The sequence below is a fragment of the Alligator sinensis genome, unplaced genomic scaffold (genome assembly GCF_000455745.1).
Source record: "Alligator sinensis unplaced genomic scaffold, ASM45574v1 scaffold481_1, whole genome shotgun sequence".
In the NCBI taxonomy this organism is placed as follows: domain Eukaryota; kingdom Metazoa; phylum Chordata; order Crocodylia; family Alligatoridae; genus Alligator; species Alligator sinensis.
In genome coordinates this window covers 785,959-802,864 of record NW_005842201.1, presented here as the reverse complement: position 1 = coordinate 802,864, position 16,906 = coordinate 785,959, and the positions used below count along the sequence as shown (strand labels likewise).

Here is a 16,906-nt window from a genome sequence, read left to right as displayed (position 1 = left end):
CATCTCACATAACTCCACCACCCAGAAGAGAAGCAGTAGGAGAAGCATATGCAACACATAATTTTTTTGCAGATCTCTTATCTTGCTGAGATGTGTTGTTACGTTTCCTGAACAGCAAGTGTCTTTTCTGAACCTGGTTACATGAACGTCTTCTTCAAGCACAGTGCAAAAGCACAAAATCCATTTTGTCTTGATTCTTTCCCTTAAAGTCATCTAAGATCCATTTTTCTGTTTGCAACACAGGATCATCCATAAAGATGGTTTCACAGATCAGGAGCGCATGGAGTTCAGACCCATCGTTTACAGTAACACACTGCAGTCTATCCTGGCTATCGTGAAGGCAATGTCCACATTAGGAATTGCTTATGAAAACCCAACCAGTATAGTGAGTATCATGCATGCCACTGCTTTTGAAAAAGGTTCAAGTGTATAAACTTTTGTATCAAGGTAATGAATTCTTGGGGGCTAGCAGGAACAGTTAAGAAAGTTCAACCATTGCTTTGCTCTAGTGCAGTGTTTCTCAACCTGTGGGTTGTGACCCAAAAGTGGGGTGCAAGAATATATGAAGGGGTCATGAACAAACTTTAAACATGGTTTAAACAGATTTTAAAAAGGGATACTCCTTTAAAGAACAAATGTGGGAAACTGGCTTTTCCCTTGCAGGCTGGCAGAGCTCCAGCCTGAGGGGCTGCTTGGGGGCCCCATGCCCCACACACGGCAGGGCTGGGGCCTGGAGCTTGGGGAGGGGGCAGGGGCAGTGGGTCAGGAGTGAGGGGCACTGGATCAGGACTGCCCACTGATGTTTACAAATGGGTCCTGGTACAAAAAAAAACGTTGAGAGCCTAGTGGAAATGTAATACTGCTCGAATTATTCTTGGGACAAAACTATGCTTATGAAACACATATTCAATCTTAACTTCCCAAGGCTAAAACCCAGAAATCTGATGTTTCAAGTCTACCCCTTTGAGTAACACATTACTGTACACAACTGATGAGAGCACAACCAAATAAACCGGCCTCCATTATTAAAGAAATGATAAAATCCCAGAGCATTTTTTTGTAGTTGCTAGCTACTCTGTTCATTGCTGTTAAGAATGGCAGTAAATGTTTCCTTTTTATAGACATAGTTTGTACTTAGTTGAACCTGAAAGAGCCCTAAGCTAGAGGGGACTAGCTAGAGGGGGTATGCTGCCCCCTTGTGGTCCCAGAGCTCTCCTTTTGTACAGAAACTTCACACTAACTGCAAGGGGACCCCGCTTTTCTGCTTTTCTATGCAACTGGAAGGTTTTGCCTGCTGGTATACTGCTCTTCTCCTTCCTCTACCCTTTTTAACACTGTTGATTAGGTCACCTTGCACTCCCTGAGCTCAACTCGAGGGTTTTAAATGTGACCTACAGAGCGTGATCATGGAAGTAGTAAAAGAGAAGAAAAGAGCTTCGCCACCTCTCCCCATTCATGCGGCATCAGTTATCTTACAGCTCTGTTATGTGCTGATGCTGCATACAGATCATGAAAATGTTAGATCTCTTCTTTTGATAAATTGACTTACAAGTAGTCCCCACGTCCTCCTATAAAAGAGTATCTTACTTCATAGTTGGCACGCAGAATTGTTATTACTACTGAAGGAAACAACAGGGAAAAAATAAAGGAAGGGACACATTTTCCTTCTCTGTATTATGACTACTCTTTGCCAACATAAGTACATATTGTTGAAAACTTCTCAAATGCTCGAGTGTAGCCAGAATTTCAGCTCATTTTTCTAATTTTGGCAGGTTTTCCCTATTCCCCAAAGTTATCTTAACGTGAATTGCAGGTGCTTATCTGAAATTTGTTCTTGTTCTGAAAGTCATTTTGTCAGTACAAAGGCATATGGTAATTTGGTCTAAAAAGAATAAACAAACACTTCATGGGTTGCTAAAAGTTACAGCTAACATAAAAAATGACAAACTCAATGTATCTCTTTTCTCATTTTCATTTGAATTTTCAAGTATTAATTTGAATTTTCACACAACGCCCCCCACAGATTCATGAAAAACAGGTTACAAAGTTATTTTCAGAAGCCTGTGCTAATGCAACATTAGTGGCCCATACCCTTCCTCCAGACACACTGTTGTGAGTGGACCCATGCTCTGGATTCCTTGTATCCTAAGACGGCCAGATTCAGGCAGACAAAGATCACTGTTCCTGCTTAAGGTCTTAATGGCCTAGTGACCTTTATTATGAGGTGGAGTTTGGCAACCCTACTGTCTTACAACTTAAAAACCAATCTTCAACATAAGTTACTCCCTTCAGGTGCTTATGCATTGTCCCTTGGGCTTTTGTCTAACTGGGGCTGATTTTAGCATATTGATATAGGAACAACACGGAAGGAAAACAAGGAACACAGACCTAGCAAAGATGGTTATCTATCTTTGGAAACACAACAAATGTTTCTGACCCCACTCCCTTTGAGTGCCTACTAGGAGACTTAACTTTGGTCAGTACTGCCTGCCTTCTCTCTTCTTCAGGCCTTTCTTGACATGCAACAATAGATTTACCTTCCTAGGAAACATTCCCAATCTGACCCATTTGGTACGTGTCCAGTCCAAGGCACTCCGGGCCCCACCCTCATTGAGACTTCTGCATAGAGATTCACTTTCATGGTAGTTAGGACAACTAGAGCTGTTGGCTCAAGATTGCTCTATTACTGGGTTTTTTTCAGTAGAGCCAATCCATTAGGTATCAAGTGACTACTACAAAAATATATGCTCTGGTCCACAGTGGATATTGCAATACAACACAAAGGTCACACTCCAACATGAAAGTTAAAATGAGAAATGGAGAAATAAGCAGTGTTCACAAAACAAGATAGAGTTCACAATTTGATCGAAACAATGCCCTATGTCACAATACATCTGTCACAATAGCTAACATAATAGTAGGGGGAAATGGATAGAAAACACTTTTCCCCTCATATTTACTTGTATTTCCAAGTCTTGAGTCACTCAAACAATTGTGATGCCATCAAAGGCAGATTCACAGCAAGCATTACAAAATTATTTTCAGAAGTCCACACTGGTTAGAGAGTGGATTTTGTATAACTTTCATGGGTTATGGAGCTGCTACATGGAAAACATTCATTAAACAGCTCGGTTGCATTTTTGCTGAATACAAATTTTGTTAAGTTATCCTTTACACTGTAATAAGCCTGCTCTTGCTCTCACTGAGGTTAATAAGAAAATGTCTCTGTAGGAACAGAATTGCGGGTGTAGTATAACTATATTCTTAACGCAAGCTCTTTATAAATGTAATTGCCATTTCAAATGAAACCTCATCATTTTTAAAACACTTGGGTTTGAGTTTCACTGCAAACTTGAGATTTATATTGGGTAGGTTCAATGTCTCTAATGAATGTCCCTTCTTGGTGAAGCCAGGTCAAATGATTTTTTTTTTCCATAACACTGTATACACTTTATAATTTCTCATAGTTTTGACCTGAGCAAGGTAATACTCTGGTTTCAACTAGGCCTTGTACTAAGTGGGTTTTGTTCAAACCCCGTACTGAGAGCATGTGAACCTGAGGGGGGTGTCTAAAATAGATTAAAAAAATATTTATGCAAAGCAGATGAAATCCAGGGGTTTTTGTCAGTAAGCAACTCATTCATTTGAGAAAAAAAACAAAGGAAATGCTATACCGGTTTGTCCAGCATCCATTTGCACTCTGTACTTAACTACTCTGGGGTATAGGAGACCCATTTCTGTCAAACTTCTGAAGAAGATTTGACTCTGGTTTTTGCATTTTACTGAGGACTGAAACAGAAGATAGACACTAAAAAGAACATAGGGTGTCTTTACATGTGCCCCGGGGTAGAGGAGGTGCTTTAATTAGAGCCGCTCTCAGGAGCCACTCTAATTAAAGCACCCACAGTGTTGCATGTCTCCAGCATCTTGTGCTTCAAAATGGTAGCAGAGGTGCCTTAACTAAAGCTTGTTCAACAAGCTTTAGTTAAAGCACCTCCGCTGCCATTTTGAAGTATAGGGATGCTGAATACATCATGCCAAGGATGCTGGAGCATGATAATTAGCACACTCCAGAAAATTTGATTAGTCCGTAGTCTGCTCCTACACTTGCTAATTAGCACAAATCAGAGCTGGCATCGGGCATGTGTACAGGTGCCCATAATGTCTATAGGACTTTGTCTACTCCCTGGGTTTCAGATATTGAATGATTTGCTCAGTGTTTCTGGCATTTTATCTTTTACCTTTCTTTGCCTTTCTCATTTTTCCCTGAATAATACCTTCCACCACAAAACTAAAAAAGCCATTTTAATTGCTGTGGTTACTGAATTTATTATTTTGAAGCACAACATAGGGCCCAATTTGTTATTGTTATTCACACTAAGTGAAGGTTGATAAGACTGTCTTCAAGGGGTTTATCTTTTTTTGCCACTGAATATAATATTTTGTGTTTTATTTTGTTCTCCTCTCCTTCCTCTATGCATACTTTTCAAAGTTTCTCAAATTTGGGCAAAATTGTCGTGTCAAAATTTCAGTGTTTCATTTTTGCCAGACTGCAATTTTTCCAAGGTTGGCAAATGTCGATATCAAACAAAACAGAACAAGTCTTTAATTTCTAAATATTTTATGTAAAAACTGTAATCATTTTATAGAAACAAGAATTTTATCTTTTGAGGAAACCACAATTTTATGCTCTAAATGTTATAACACCTTTAATTGTAATTTAGGAGTACTGAGAGAGTCATTTCAGGTGTCTAATTATGTTACATGATTTTCTATGATTTCCACTGCTCTGACATTGTATCAAATGACCTCATTTTAATCACGCTTTTTCTTGAAATATTCTTCTAAGCTATTAACTACTGAAAAGAAATCTACAGAATACATTACCTTCAGTCATTTGTTGATGGACTACAAAAGGACACATAAAATTAGGAAAGATTATATTTAAAACAAGAACACTTTATTTTTTTTTTTTTCAATTACAGTTTCTTTCCTTAAAGATCAGATTGGGAGAGAAATGCATTCATTAGTTGGATTCATTTAGCAACCTTTTTTCTGTAATACCCCAAAGCTAGAAAAATGTGTTAATTATTTTCAAAATTGTATTAAAAATGCCCTTAGAAAATATTTAAGCCTAAAGTTTCACTCCTACTTTGGCTCAGGAGACATATTTAGAGATTTCAATACAAGTACTCTGTGTAGCCTTGGTCTGATGTGAGCAGCTACGGTGGGATATAATAGACCCCTGTTACAGGAAGAAGGCAGAAAAAAGTTCTCTGCCCCCATTATGTCCAGCTTCAGAGGTGTGCCGGTGTGTGGGGTGATAGGCAATGGGGTCATACAGTAGCGTTACAAATAAGACTGAGATTGAGAAATCCCTAAACCATCATTGTTCATTATAAAACAAGCGTATTTAGGAGGCCAAGTGATATGATATGGTTTCACTCAATTCATTTAAATTTTACTTTAGAAAGATGAAGGACAACTCTACGTTATGGCAAACTCTATGGATGAAGGTACCATGTCTTCTGAGTTAGCGGAAGTCATAAAACGACTGTGGAAAGACCCAGGGATCCAGGCCTGCTTTGAAAGGGCTGCAGAATACCAGCTTAATGACTCAGCTGCGTAGTAAGTTACAAGAATTATAGCTGAATGCTTAATTACTTCTGGGCTGGACCTGTGGAAATAACTCAAACTAGTTGGTCGTTAGCAAGTCCTAAAAGGTTTTTTGTGGGTTTTTTAATGTTCTTTTCTAGAATCTAGAGTATCTAGCATATACAGAATACATAGTGAGAAAGGTGGGGATTTAGCAACCAGGCTTATTTTTGGTCTGCCTATGTTGTTAAAATCATGTAACCAAGTGAACAGATCTCAATAATAATAGGATGTTTCTTTCATTAGATACATCTATGCTGGAGATAAAAGGTGTTCTTTTAATGTGAGTTAATTTATGTAACCTGAATTAAATTTTCCTTAAATTAAAGGTAGTGCAAGAGCGATTTATCCATGATGGTCCAGAAACTGAGAGACAGTCAAGGACTTCTTAGGATGATATCGTTTATTGGAGCGACTATGTAGTTGGGATAGAGTTAGATAAGCTCTCAAATGCAAGACATGTCAGAGCTGATGAAGAATATCTTGCATCTGAGAGCTTGTCTAACTCTATCCCAAGTATGTAGTCGGACCAATAAAAGATACCACCCTAAGAAATCCTTGCCTCTCAGTTAAAGCTTTTTGTGGAGTCTGGGTTTGATCTTGAACTACTAAGGCGCCCTAGGGAAAAGACCTTAAAGGAGAAATAGAAAGGCAAGAATTGGAGCCAACAGCTGCAGGGCAGATACAGGCCAGAGATCTCTGCTGTAGCTGTTCCTAAAGCTGCAAACTCTATGAGGAATGTATCTGCAGTTTTTTCCCTGCTAGCCATATAGGAGAGGGGAGGGGGTGAGGCAGAGAAATCCTAATTTACCACATTTCTGAGTCTCAGGATACACTGGGCAGACCCAGCTCCCATTTTACACCTTTTTCCTGTGCAGTTTTTGGTTCAGTTGTTTCTGCAATTCCTCCTAAATGGAGTCTGGCTAGAAGTACCTTTTCAGTAGTAAAAAAATGATAAAGTTTTCTTATCTATTAGAGAAAGGTATAAGTAGCAGCACTGATAGGAAGCTGAAGTCAAATAAATTCAAAGAAAGTGAGGGTACTTACCCACTGAAACAAACTACCAAGGGAAGTAATGAGATTTCCCATTCTTGATGTCTTCAGCTCAAAACTGGATCATTGCTTGCAAGATATTTAAAGGAAAGTTACTGGACTACTTAGAAGAGAAAATTTCACTGAAATTCAATAGCCTGCATAATAAAGATCATGCCAAATTTTTGAGTGATCCCTTAAAAATAAAGGCAGCAACTGTGTAAAGTAAACCAGTTTTTTTCCCCACATTCTTTTAATATTTTGCCAGTATGGCTATGGGATGTATGGTGAAACTCTGCTAGTCCTTCTTTCCCCCACCATGCACATCTAGAAGAGAAATTATGCATTATCTTCATGTTATTTTAATGAATGACAACTAAGGGCTTCCACATTAGGAAATTTAGCCACCAGGGCCAGGTACAGATGTTATACTTTTAGAAATATAAGTGATTTGAAACTGGTCCATACCCATGACAGAAGTTCAGCACACAGACTGGTTTAAAAATAGTGGAACCCAGTCTAAGATTTTCCCCTCCACCACTAAAAGGCAAATGTGTGTCCCATTCACTACCAATCTAAACCACGTCTTTTACAGAAACCGATGTAACTTAGATTGATTCTGCCTTGGACTTTTTGAATGTCTGTACCCAACTGAGAAGGTGAAGTCCAAGATAACCTAGTAGGTCAGTAGCACATCTAGAAGAGAGCTCAGGTCTCCTATGTTCTAAATTAGTGTATTGTCTCCTATTCCACACTGAAAACTTATGAAAAGAGGTAAATGCCTTCAGAAAAGCATGGATGGACACGGATTATGTGATGTGATGGACATGGATTATGTTATTTTTTGTTTTTAGCCAGATATATATTTAAGTAATAAAATAAATTATCCAAGAACCACCTGTTTCAGGGGTGTCATTAATTTTTATGGGAATTATGCATCTAACACCTGTTCAGATACTTTTAAAAATCCAATTAGTCATCTCTGTGCATCTTTAGGTGCCTGAATACCTTTCAAAAGATGCTGTCTTAGTCCTAACCCTGCACTATTAAAGTCACTGTGATTTTTGTCATTGCCATCAAGCTTCTAATTATCAATCTAAAGCTTACTGAAGCCAATCAGCCTTCCAATGTAACGATTGCGTTGCTTTTAGAACTAAACTGTAGTAAATTGGGATAGCTCTATTGACTTCCCCTGACAGATGCCAATTTATACCTGCTGAGGATCAGACCTCAAGTGTGTAATTGATTATTCTTTAATTAGCAGATTTGGTAAACCAAGTTTAATCACTCCCCTTTTATTTATTTATTTTTTTTGCTGCAAAGTAGCATTAAAATGTTAGGCTTATTGAATTCTAGTGAACATCTACTTTTAGGGAGTAATAAATCAGCTGCTGAAAAATGAAGAAAGGGATGAAATCAGGACTATTGAAAACCTGCTGCGTGAACTATAGCATTACTACTACTAATACATTGTACTTGTTTGTTTAGTCACTTGATTCCTCTTTGCATTTAAGAGGCAAGGTGTGAGTATATTAATTTTCATGCAGATGTCTGTCTTTTACTACTTATATTCTTTATAGTTAAGACTGCTGTGATTCCTGATTTCTATAGACTTGACCTATAGTTACAGCAGCTGTTAATACATGTGTTCTGAGCGCAAAACTAAGAATCAATGAACTAGAATTAGATGGCAGGTTTAAAATAAGGTGTGTGCATCTGCAACTGGACAGAAATAATGGGTTGACATGGAAATGCTGATAATCAGTTTCAGTAGTTTCTGCATGGATGATGGCTATTGAGTTTAAAATATGAATCTTCTTACAAACCATTTGTTACTAACCTGCAAGTGCTGAAAGGTTATAGGATTAGCATGTTTTTTACTTTGCAAATACACTGAATATTGCCTGGTTGGGATGATAAGATCTGGAGTTTATTTGTATAGCAGCAGTTCATGCTGACCAGACCTTTTGTGAGGGATGAAAAAAAAACCCATAAAACCTAGAAAACATGGCAACCACTGCCGAACAATATATCCCAACTGTGTAGTTCTGCTTTTTAATTTTGTTCAGCATTTCAATATAAATTGGAAAAATCCATTTATATATATAAACTCACTAAAATTCCCACTTTATTTTATGTTGCTTGTACTTACAGGAGAGGAGAAAAGATGGATGGTGGGAAAGGGATTATGATTCAGGGGCTCTTATTCAATTCCCTCTCTTGCCACACTTTATATGTGATCCTGAGCATGTTCAGTACTTCCATTTCCTCATCTATAAGAATGAGACTGATATTTCCTCTTTCATGGTTGTTCTCATGATCTTTATGCAATGGATCACCAAGATGGCAGGAAGCCACCAGAATGTCCTGCAATATAAATACTAAATACAAAATGGTGACTAAATTCAAGAAGAGAAAAACAGGCCTATACCTTTATCTTGTGAATTTCAGGCTGAAGGGAAATAACCCTTAGCTATGAATTCCTCCAAACCACCATGTTCTCATTTCATTTGAGAGACACAAAGAGATTGTAATAATCTGGAAGCATTGTCTGATAATATTACCTGACATAATTCCCAGAAGATCCATTTCTAAGAGTTTGGTAATTTCCATTTACTAAAATGTTTGCTTTGCATTTTTGTGGAAGATAAAAAATATCTCAGAGGCGTGTTATGTTCTCACTTAAAATGGCAGGCCTCCATTAAAACCTATGTATTATCAGTGGCATATATCAGAATACAATTGAACCCAATGATGGCTGATTTAAACAGGCAAATAGTGCCTCAGTGCTGGTTAATGGATGATTACTGTAGCATATTTCACATTTTGAATCTTTAATGTTAATTGCTACTCAAGCAGCATTGAAGATGGCATTTTCTTCCTGCTAAGCTGCTCTTATACTTATGTGACCCTGTTGACTTCAGTGGAGTTTCTTCAGATTTACAGTAGTGGGACTCACAAAACTCAGGTCTCTCTGTATGAGAAAAATAATCACTCATCCACTGATATATCAGAAATCTCCTCCAACTCCCTGATTATTAACTTCTGTCTTATTCCATTAGCTATCTCAATGATTTGGACAGGTTGACAGCACCTGGGTATATTCCCAATGAGCAAGATGTTCTACACTCCCGAGTGAAAACAACTGGAATTATTGAGACTCAGTTTTCCTTCAAGGATTTAAACTTCAGGTATGAAAATTTTACCTGGATGCTACTTCCTCAGTTTGTCAGATAGCTAGATTTTTGTAAAAGATTGGTGGGAAAGGGGGAAAGAGGGGGAGAACAATTTTAAAAAGATAACATAACTTTTCTGGGTACTACTTATCAAATATGGCTTATTGTAACAGACCACCCTGGGTGAAAGGCAGGTATGGGCACCTGATAATCCCAGCCTCCACATCCCTGGTAAGTTTATCTATAACAGGGACTTGGAAGTCAAGTGTGAGGCTCCAGGGGAGGACAGGGCTAGGAACCATAGTCTGACAGAGAGGGGCTTGGAGCCCTGTGGGGATGCCTGGGGATGGGGCTGGCAGGCCAAGGACAGAGCTGAGAGTCAAGAGAGGCTTGTGCCCTGCTGATGGGTCTTGGAGCCTGAGGACAGGGCCTAGAGCCTATGGAAGGGGATGATAGGCCCAAGGATAGGGCTGGCTGCAAAGCCATGTGATGATGAGGCCTATTACTAGGCCATATGAAACATCTGTGAGGCATGGGACACATCAAGGGAAGGTTGAAGTGTATGCAGAGGCACTTGTCAGTAGGGCAGCCTCCCACCTGATTTAACATCAGACAATGAGGAACATCAAGGCATGGCAGGAGATGGGAGGGTGGCTAGCCCAGAAACAAGTGGGCAGGCCTATATTGAGATTGGCCCCAGGAAGCGCACTTGTTACACTCATGTATTATAACATTAACAACCCAGTCATAGAATCTCTGAACCTTCATTTTTATCTGAGGGAACTGAGCTATTGAGACAGGCAAAATATTTGTCTGTAAACTTTCCAAGTTTAAATATATAATGATACCTTTTAGATCCCTAAAGTTAAGCCCCCCAAAATGGAATCTTTAGTGTCTAAGGCCAGGTACAGACATTACACTTTTACTGGTATATGTGATCAGAAACTAGTCTATACCCATAACAGAACAAAAGTTCAACACACATAGACTGGTTTTAAAATGGCAGAACTCAATCTAAAATAGACCTGGATCAATGTAACTCAAACTTAATCGAGTTAGGTTAGGCTAGTGAATCAAACTTTTGTACCAGATCCCCTATCGATTTATGTTAGGTCACTATCCACCACCATCCCAGGCTCCTTTGCAGCTCCCTGATAAGCCCCTTGCACTTGCATTCATCCTGTCCTTGGCTGCTCCAGCTAAGCACCCAGTGGGCCCTAGCCCTGAGCTCTCCCTGAACCGAGTCAGCACTGGCCCGGATACTTTCTGCAGTCTTGCCTCCTATGTCTAGCCAACTGTCAGCCCCAGGCAGGTAGAGTGGGGTGGGGGGAGGCATCTGTGTCTGTCACAAATCTTGTCATGAAGTACTCCATGATGTACACAGAAACCTGACACTGAACCCAGGAGAATCCCCATGGGCAAGTGCAGCATCATGGAGCCCAACCAGGCTGCCAGGCATGGGCAAGCACTCCACCTCCCCTGCCACACTGTCTGTCAGCCACGGGCATCTGTCAGTTGCAGGCAGGTTCTGCTGGGCTCAATGTCAGGTTTGTGTGTATCTACAGATGATACAGAAGAAACTTTGTGTATCTCCTTCACAGAAGATTGTAACATGATGTCTGTGTGAAAGAGGGCAGAATTAAAGCCACACAAGCAATATTAGCTTTACAGTTTGCAGCTTGTAGACATTGCCATCACTGTGTTCTTTAGAAGTATTTCTAAATGGAGCATATGCATATGCTCATCTTCTTTGTGCTCTGCCAGTCATTCTTTCAACATTTAAAGAAGTACAACTATTGTTTTCAAAATTAAAAAAAAATATACATTGAAATGGGACATGATTTTCAGAGATCCTCTGTACCTGAAAGTCCTGCTGATCAGACTGGGAGCTGGTCTATTTAAATAAGGCTACCTATATTCAGGTATCTTTACCTGAGGACAAACACAAAGAATTAGCCCCTTATATGTGGCTAGACTGTGAAAAATTTAGGCTTCTTGAGCATTTTGACAGTGCTTCCAATACTTCACTGTCAGTCATTTCTATACCTGAGTTAATATTACCATATCTGATTTCCGTTTTTTAGCTAGAGCTAAAAACAGTCTGAAGGGCTGTGAAACAGAAGAACGATATTACCACAAATTGCTGTCAGGCAACTTAAAGAGTAGACCATGAAGACTATTGAAAAAGATAGAGGGTTGTTAGCACCTGCAGAGTGTAGACAGATTCGCAGGAATTGGGAAAATGTTAATTAGTCATGAAGGCAATCCACTCTTTCAGCACTGCCTGAATAGAAATGCCACTGTCCCTCCCAGACTTCTGGTATTAAAGTTTGGGTGGACCAGGAATCAAAAGGAGGTGCAACTGCACTACTTCAACCCCCTCCTGGATCTGCCCCTGCACATACAAACATGCACAAAAGCCGTAGGTGCATGTGTACAACTGGATCTAAGCAACATTTGAATATCAAGTACTGGTTAACAAATTAACAAAGCTCAAGTTCAAAGACACTCTGTGAGCAAGAAAAAGAAAAAGATTAAATTTCCCGAAAAAGCTGTTTCCAACTCTTTTGTCAGCTCTAGAAATTAGAGTTTCATTCAGTATATGAAATATGAATAATCTCTTCTAACTTTCAGGACTCAATTTGTTCATGGTGAACCAAGTAGAGGATAAGTATATTGTAAGAAAAACAATTTCTGTAAAAAATGATTGCTGCCATGTTTATTAGATTCCTGCCATGTCAATTAAAACTGATTCACTCTTATTGAATCTTATTATTTCTGTTGCTAGCAAAATTAAGCTGCATTTCACTCCCACATAGGCTAGGGACAGACATACAAAAAGCCTGTGACTGAATTGATTCAGCCTTTGCAGGTTAGTCTAACCTGGCTAGGCTAAATCAGTTTGTAACTGTACAGACATCCCAGGCTAGACACCGGGATGGGGGGAGGTGCTAGAGCAGCCCTCCCTTCCCTTCCATAGGGCTAAGCTAAAGTGGGGTGGGGAGTGACTGGGGCCAAGCAGGATGCTCTGATTAGGGAGCAATTCCCCCTCACACACATGCACACTTCTGACCAGCCCAGCAAGGAATTGACTCCCCATAACTCAGGGTTTATCACCCCATTAAGAAAACAAAGGGACATTACCAGCTACCAGTTAATTCTGCTTTGTCCCATCTACCACAACACAGACCATAGCCATCATGTGGTCTGCTAGCTAATGCTGAGAGGTGTCTGTGTAAAGCAGAGGGGATAAGGCAGTCCTTGTTTAGCAGGGTGGGGAGAGGAGGTGGAGAGCAGGAGGAAGCCAGGCAAATGCCAGCAGTCTCTGCCAAGCCCCAGCCAGGGAGCAGAGGGGAGAGAGCGGCTCTGCTCTGGAGCAGAGAGTCCCACCCAGCCCAGAGAGCATGCCAGGATGCTGGAGGAGTCTTGTTTAACTTAAACCAGCATGGGGTCTCAGACAGACATTTCGTAAATTGATTTGATCCAGATCAGTTAAGTCTGATACTACATTCAACCAGATTTATCTCAAAAACCAGTTTCAGCCATTTTCAAACTTGTTTATGTATCCTGAACATCTGTTTTGTTATAGGTTTAAACCAGTTTCTGATCACTTAAACCAGTTTATGTGTAATGTCAGCCCCTCACCATAAAGTGCAAAATGTGGCTTGATTTTCAAATATAAAATATTTTTCAAAGGATGGAGATAATGTAAGAAGGACTTTGCACCTTAAACTAACTTTGGGATTCAAAGTTTGCCAAACTTTTCCCAAAAAACAGGAGAGAGGAAGAACGCTCATCCCTGGTACCTGAAGAAATGTGAAGATAAGTGAGAACCTTAAGGCCTCTATTCTGTCTGACCATGCTGGTCCTAAGGAACCAGATTCTCATACTGAAATCTCCAACTCAGGAGAGTGTTGTAGGATTGTGATGCAAAAAAAGTGGTCTTAGCTCAGTCCCCCACAGATGGTATGGTACCTTCTTCTGTGTTTAAGAAGATTGGTGGTTTCCAGCTCTGCACTCGCTCCAGCCTTCATTGCACCTATAAAACGTGTTTATATGCTTATTTGAATAACAGCCATATTTAAATCCTTTTTTTTCCTTTCATTATGGAGCAAGCATGTCATTTAGCAGATGCAACAGAGTGAAATTGCCAGGGCACAAAATAGATGTAACATACAAAACATTATAAGAGATCCTGCTAGTTACACAGCTATATAACAGATCAAGGAAGGATAAAGAAAACAAATAGCACCCATACTAGGCAATATATTATAACTAGTAGATTAACTAGTGATTGGATTCCTAGTAATCTTATGTTGATCAGTTCCCTATAAATGTTACAATTAAAAAACAAAATAATACTATATTGAGGGTCTTTTTAATAGCCAGGGCCTCCTTAGTTCATTTCTATGAGCAGTTTAGAGCCCAGTCTTTCACTGAGCAGCTCTGTCAAGCCCCCTTGACTACACTGGTGCTCTGCTTGAATATAGGGATCCACCACACGTCGCTTTTAGCGTCACCTATTGGCCTCATCTCTACCACATATTTGTAAGTAATATGTAGATTGTTTTGACTTTCCAAAAAGAGTATTAGAGTAGTAGTTGGGTGAGCTTTGTAGTAGTTGGGTGAGATTGTAAGTTTGAAGGTATAAATAAGACTTCATAATTTACTGTTATACATGATACATATGTTATTCCTTTTGCCTAGAATGTTTGACGTGGGTGGACAGCGATCAGAGAGAAAGAAGTGGATTCACTGCTTTGAAGGGGTTACTTGCATCATATTCTGTGCTGCACTTAGTGCCTATGACATGGTACTGGTAGAAGATAAGGAAGTGGTAAGTTGGAAGGAAAAAATAATATCTTATTCTGTGAAGTTTTAATGCAATGATGGCACATAAGAATTAATGCATCTCACAATAACTATTAAAAGCTGACTAAGCAGTATTTCTTCTTGACTAAAATAAGTTTATACACACACATTAGATATAGATATAGCTAGAGATATAGATGAAGAGTGATGCCTGGGAATGGAATTTATCAGCTTCTAATGAACAACTTCTGCTTCTTTACAGAACAGAATGCATGAAAGCCTTCACTTGTTCAACAGTATCTGCAACCACAAGTACTTTGCAACCACCTCCATTGTGCTATTTCTAAATAAGAAAGATCTCTTCCAAGAGAAAATAACAAAAGTTCATCTGCGTGTCTGCTTTCCAGAGTACAACGGTAAGTTTTAGGCTTCAAGAGGAATACTACATAAAAACAGTCAATGTGGAGGCTAATGAGAAGGTTATTAGAGCAAGAGGAGATGATGTCACCATTACTCTTTGTGGAGGTCAATGGTGTTTCACCTACTTACCCCATGTCGGCATCTGGATTTTTTTCCTTGCATTATCTAACAACATTCCATAAATGTAAATGCCTGTTCTCTTATGGATGTCAGAATTCTCTCTGCAGATAAAAAACAGCAGTTACTCCTAGTTGGTGAAGTGGAATATATATTACATAATCATATGACATTATGCTAACTGAAAAATGTGTCACTATTCCAGAGTGTTATCCTAAGTATACAGTGTGGCCTTGAATTTCAGAAGTGGCTAGCAATTTTGGGTGCCCAACTGTAGAGCTTTACTTTCTGTAACTTAGGATACTTAGTATGGTCTAGACCCAGTGGAATTTTGCCAGTTTACATAAGCTGAGACTCTGGCCCTCCATAAACATGAGTAGACCCAGATATCACCATATCCAGATATTACTATATCCAGGCAACAAGTAGGTGAAAGACACCTGATTCACATCCTCCCCTGTGTTTGAAATAAGTCCTCAGAACAGTCTTCCATCCCTTTTCTGTGAGTGCAGGCAAAATTACATTAAAAAAAAAGAACTTTGAACCCTTAAACCTATGCATTTTTCCTGCATTTTTCTTTTTTCAATTTCTTTACTCCTTCCCCTTCTTCCCTCCTGCCACATCTATCATTTTTTGCAATCCTAATCCTGCTAACACTCCTAGCTCTTTCACTTACTCTTTCTCAGTTGCAGACACTCAGCATTCACAACATTAGATGATTTATTTTTATGCTGACATTTTGATTTCAATGGCTAATTCAAACTTGACATTTTCAAGTTTGGGTACCTAAAGTTAAGTGCCTATGCTCTCCCTCCCATTTCCCATTCTCACTTCTCACCCCTATCAAAATCTTCTTTGTTAGTAGCGATTAGGATGCCCAAATTGAAAGTGTCTTGTTTCTGTTTTCTATTATTATCTCCAACTAGGAGCAAACACATTTGAAGATGCAGGAAATTATATCAAGAAACAGTTCCTAGACTTGAATGTAAAGAAAGAAGACAAGGAGATATATACTCACCTGACCTGTGCAACAGACACCCAGAATGTTAAGTTTGTTTTTGATGCAGTGACAGACATAATAGTCAAAGAAAATCTGAAAGACTGTGGACTCTTCTAAGCATTTGTTTGCCACATCCTGCCTCCCAACTTCCCTCTTTCCTTTTCAACCTCCCCCTACTCTTCTTTCTTGATCCTATATGATGAGTGTAAAGGAAAAATGGAGGAGGAAAAAGATGGTGCACTCAGCTAAGGTTTGGTTAGATGTAATGCTGAGTCTTGACTGTAGTTACCGTTGTAGAAAGCCTCAGTTATGAGGACAATCATGAAAGTGCCACACAGGTTGCGCACCTACACGAGACACTAAATGTGCAGTAGACCAATTCTACTGTGCATTAGCACATCAGGCAAATACCATGGCAATGAGCTAATGTGCAGTAGAATTAATCTACTGTGCATTAGGGTTGTGCAAAGTGCCGGGTGGTGATTTGATTCAGAGGAGATTCGGCCCAATTCAGCTGAATTGAATCAGAAGATTCATTAAAAGGTTCAAATTGATTTGAAGCTCTCCAAATTAATTCAGAAAAGATTCTAAGAGCTTCAGTGATTTGGACAGTCCTCACCCACTGCAGTAGGGAGCTGGACCTGGACTCCATGCTGGTAAGTAGGGATGGGGGGGGGGGCGGAGAAGGGGGGAA

The 16,906-nt window shown here is 39.5% G+C and overlaps 1 protein-coding gene across 2 annotated transcripts in view; it reads left to right on the top strand.

Annotated features, from left to right (window-relative positions):
• GNAT3 (G protein subunit alpha transducin 3) overlaps nucleotides 1–16,562 on the top strand; it is a 54,039-nt gene extending 37,477 nt beyond the window's left edge. For both annotated transcript variants that reach the window (XM_025207609.1, XM_006026624.2), the window contains exons 4-9: nucleotides 244–385; nucleotides 5,471–5,628; nucleotides 9,750–9,878; nucleotides 14,571–14,700; nucleotides 14,938–15,091; nucleotides 16,139–16,562. In XM_025207609.1, coding sequence (XP_025063394.1) covers nucleotides 244–385; nucleotides 5,471–5,628; nucleotides 9,750–9,878; nucleotides 14,571–14,700; nucleotides 14,938–15,091; nucleotides 16,139–16,329 — 904 coding nt within the window. In that variant the 3' untranslated portion in view covers nucleotides 16,330–16,562. The remainder of the gene's footprint in view (nucleotides 1–243; nucleotides 386–5,470; nucleotides 5,629–9,749; nucleotides 9,879–14,570; nucleotides 14,701–14,937; nucleotides 15,092–16,138) is intronic.
• The last annotated feature ends 344 nt before the right edge of the window (nucleotides 16,563–16,906 follow it).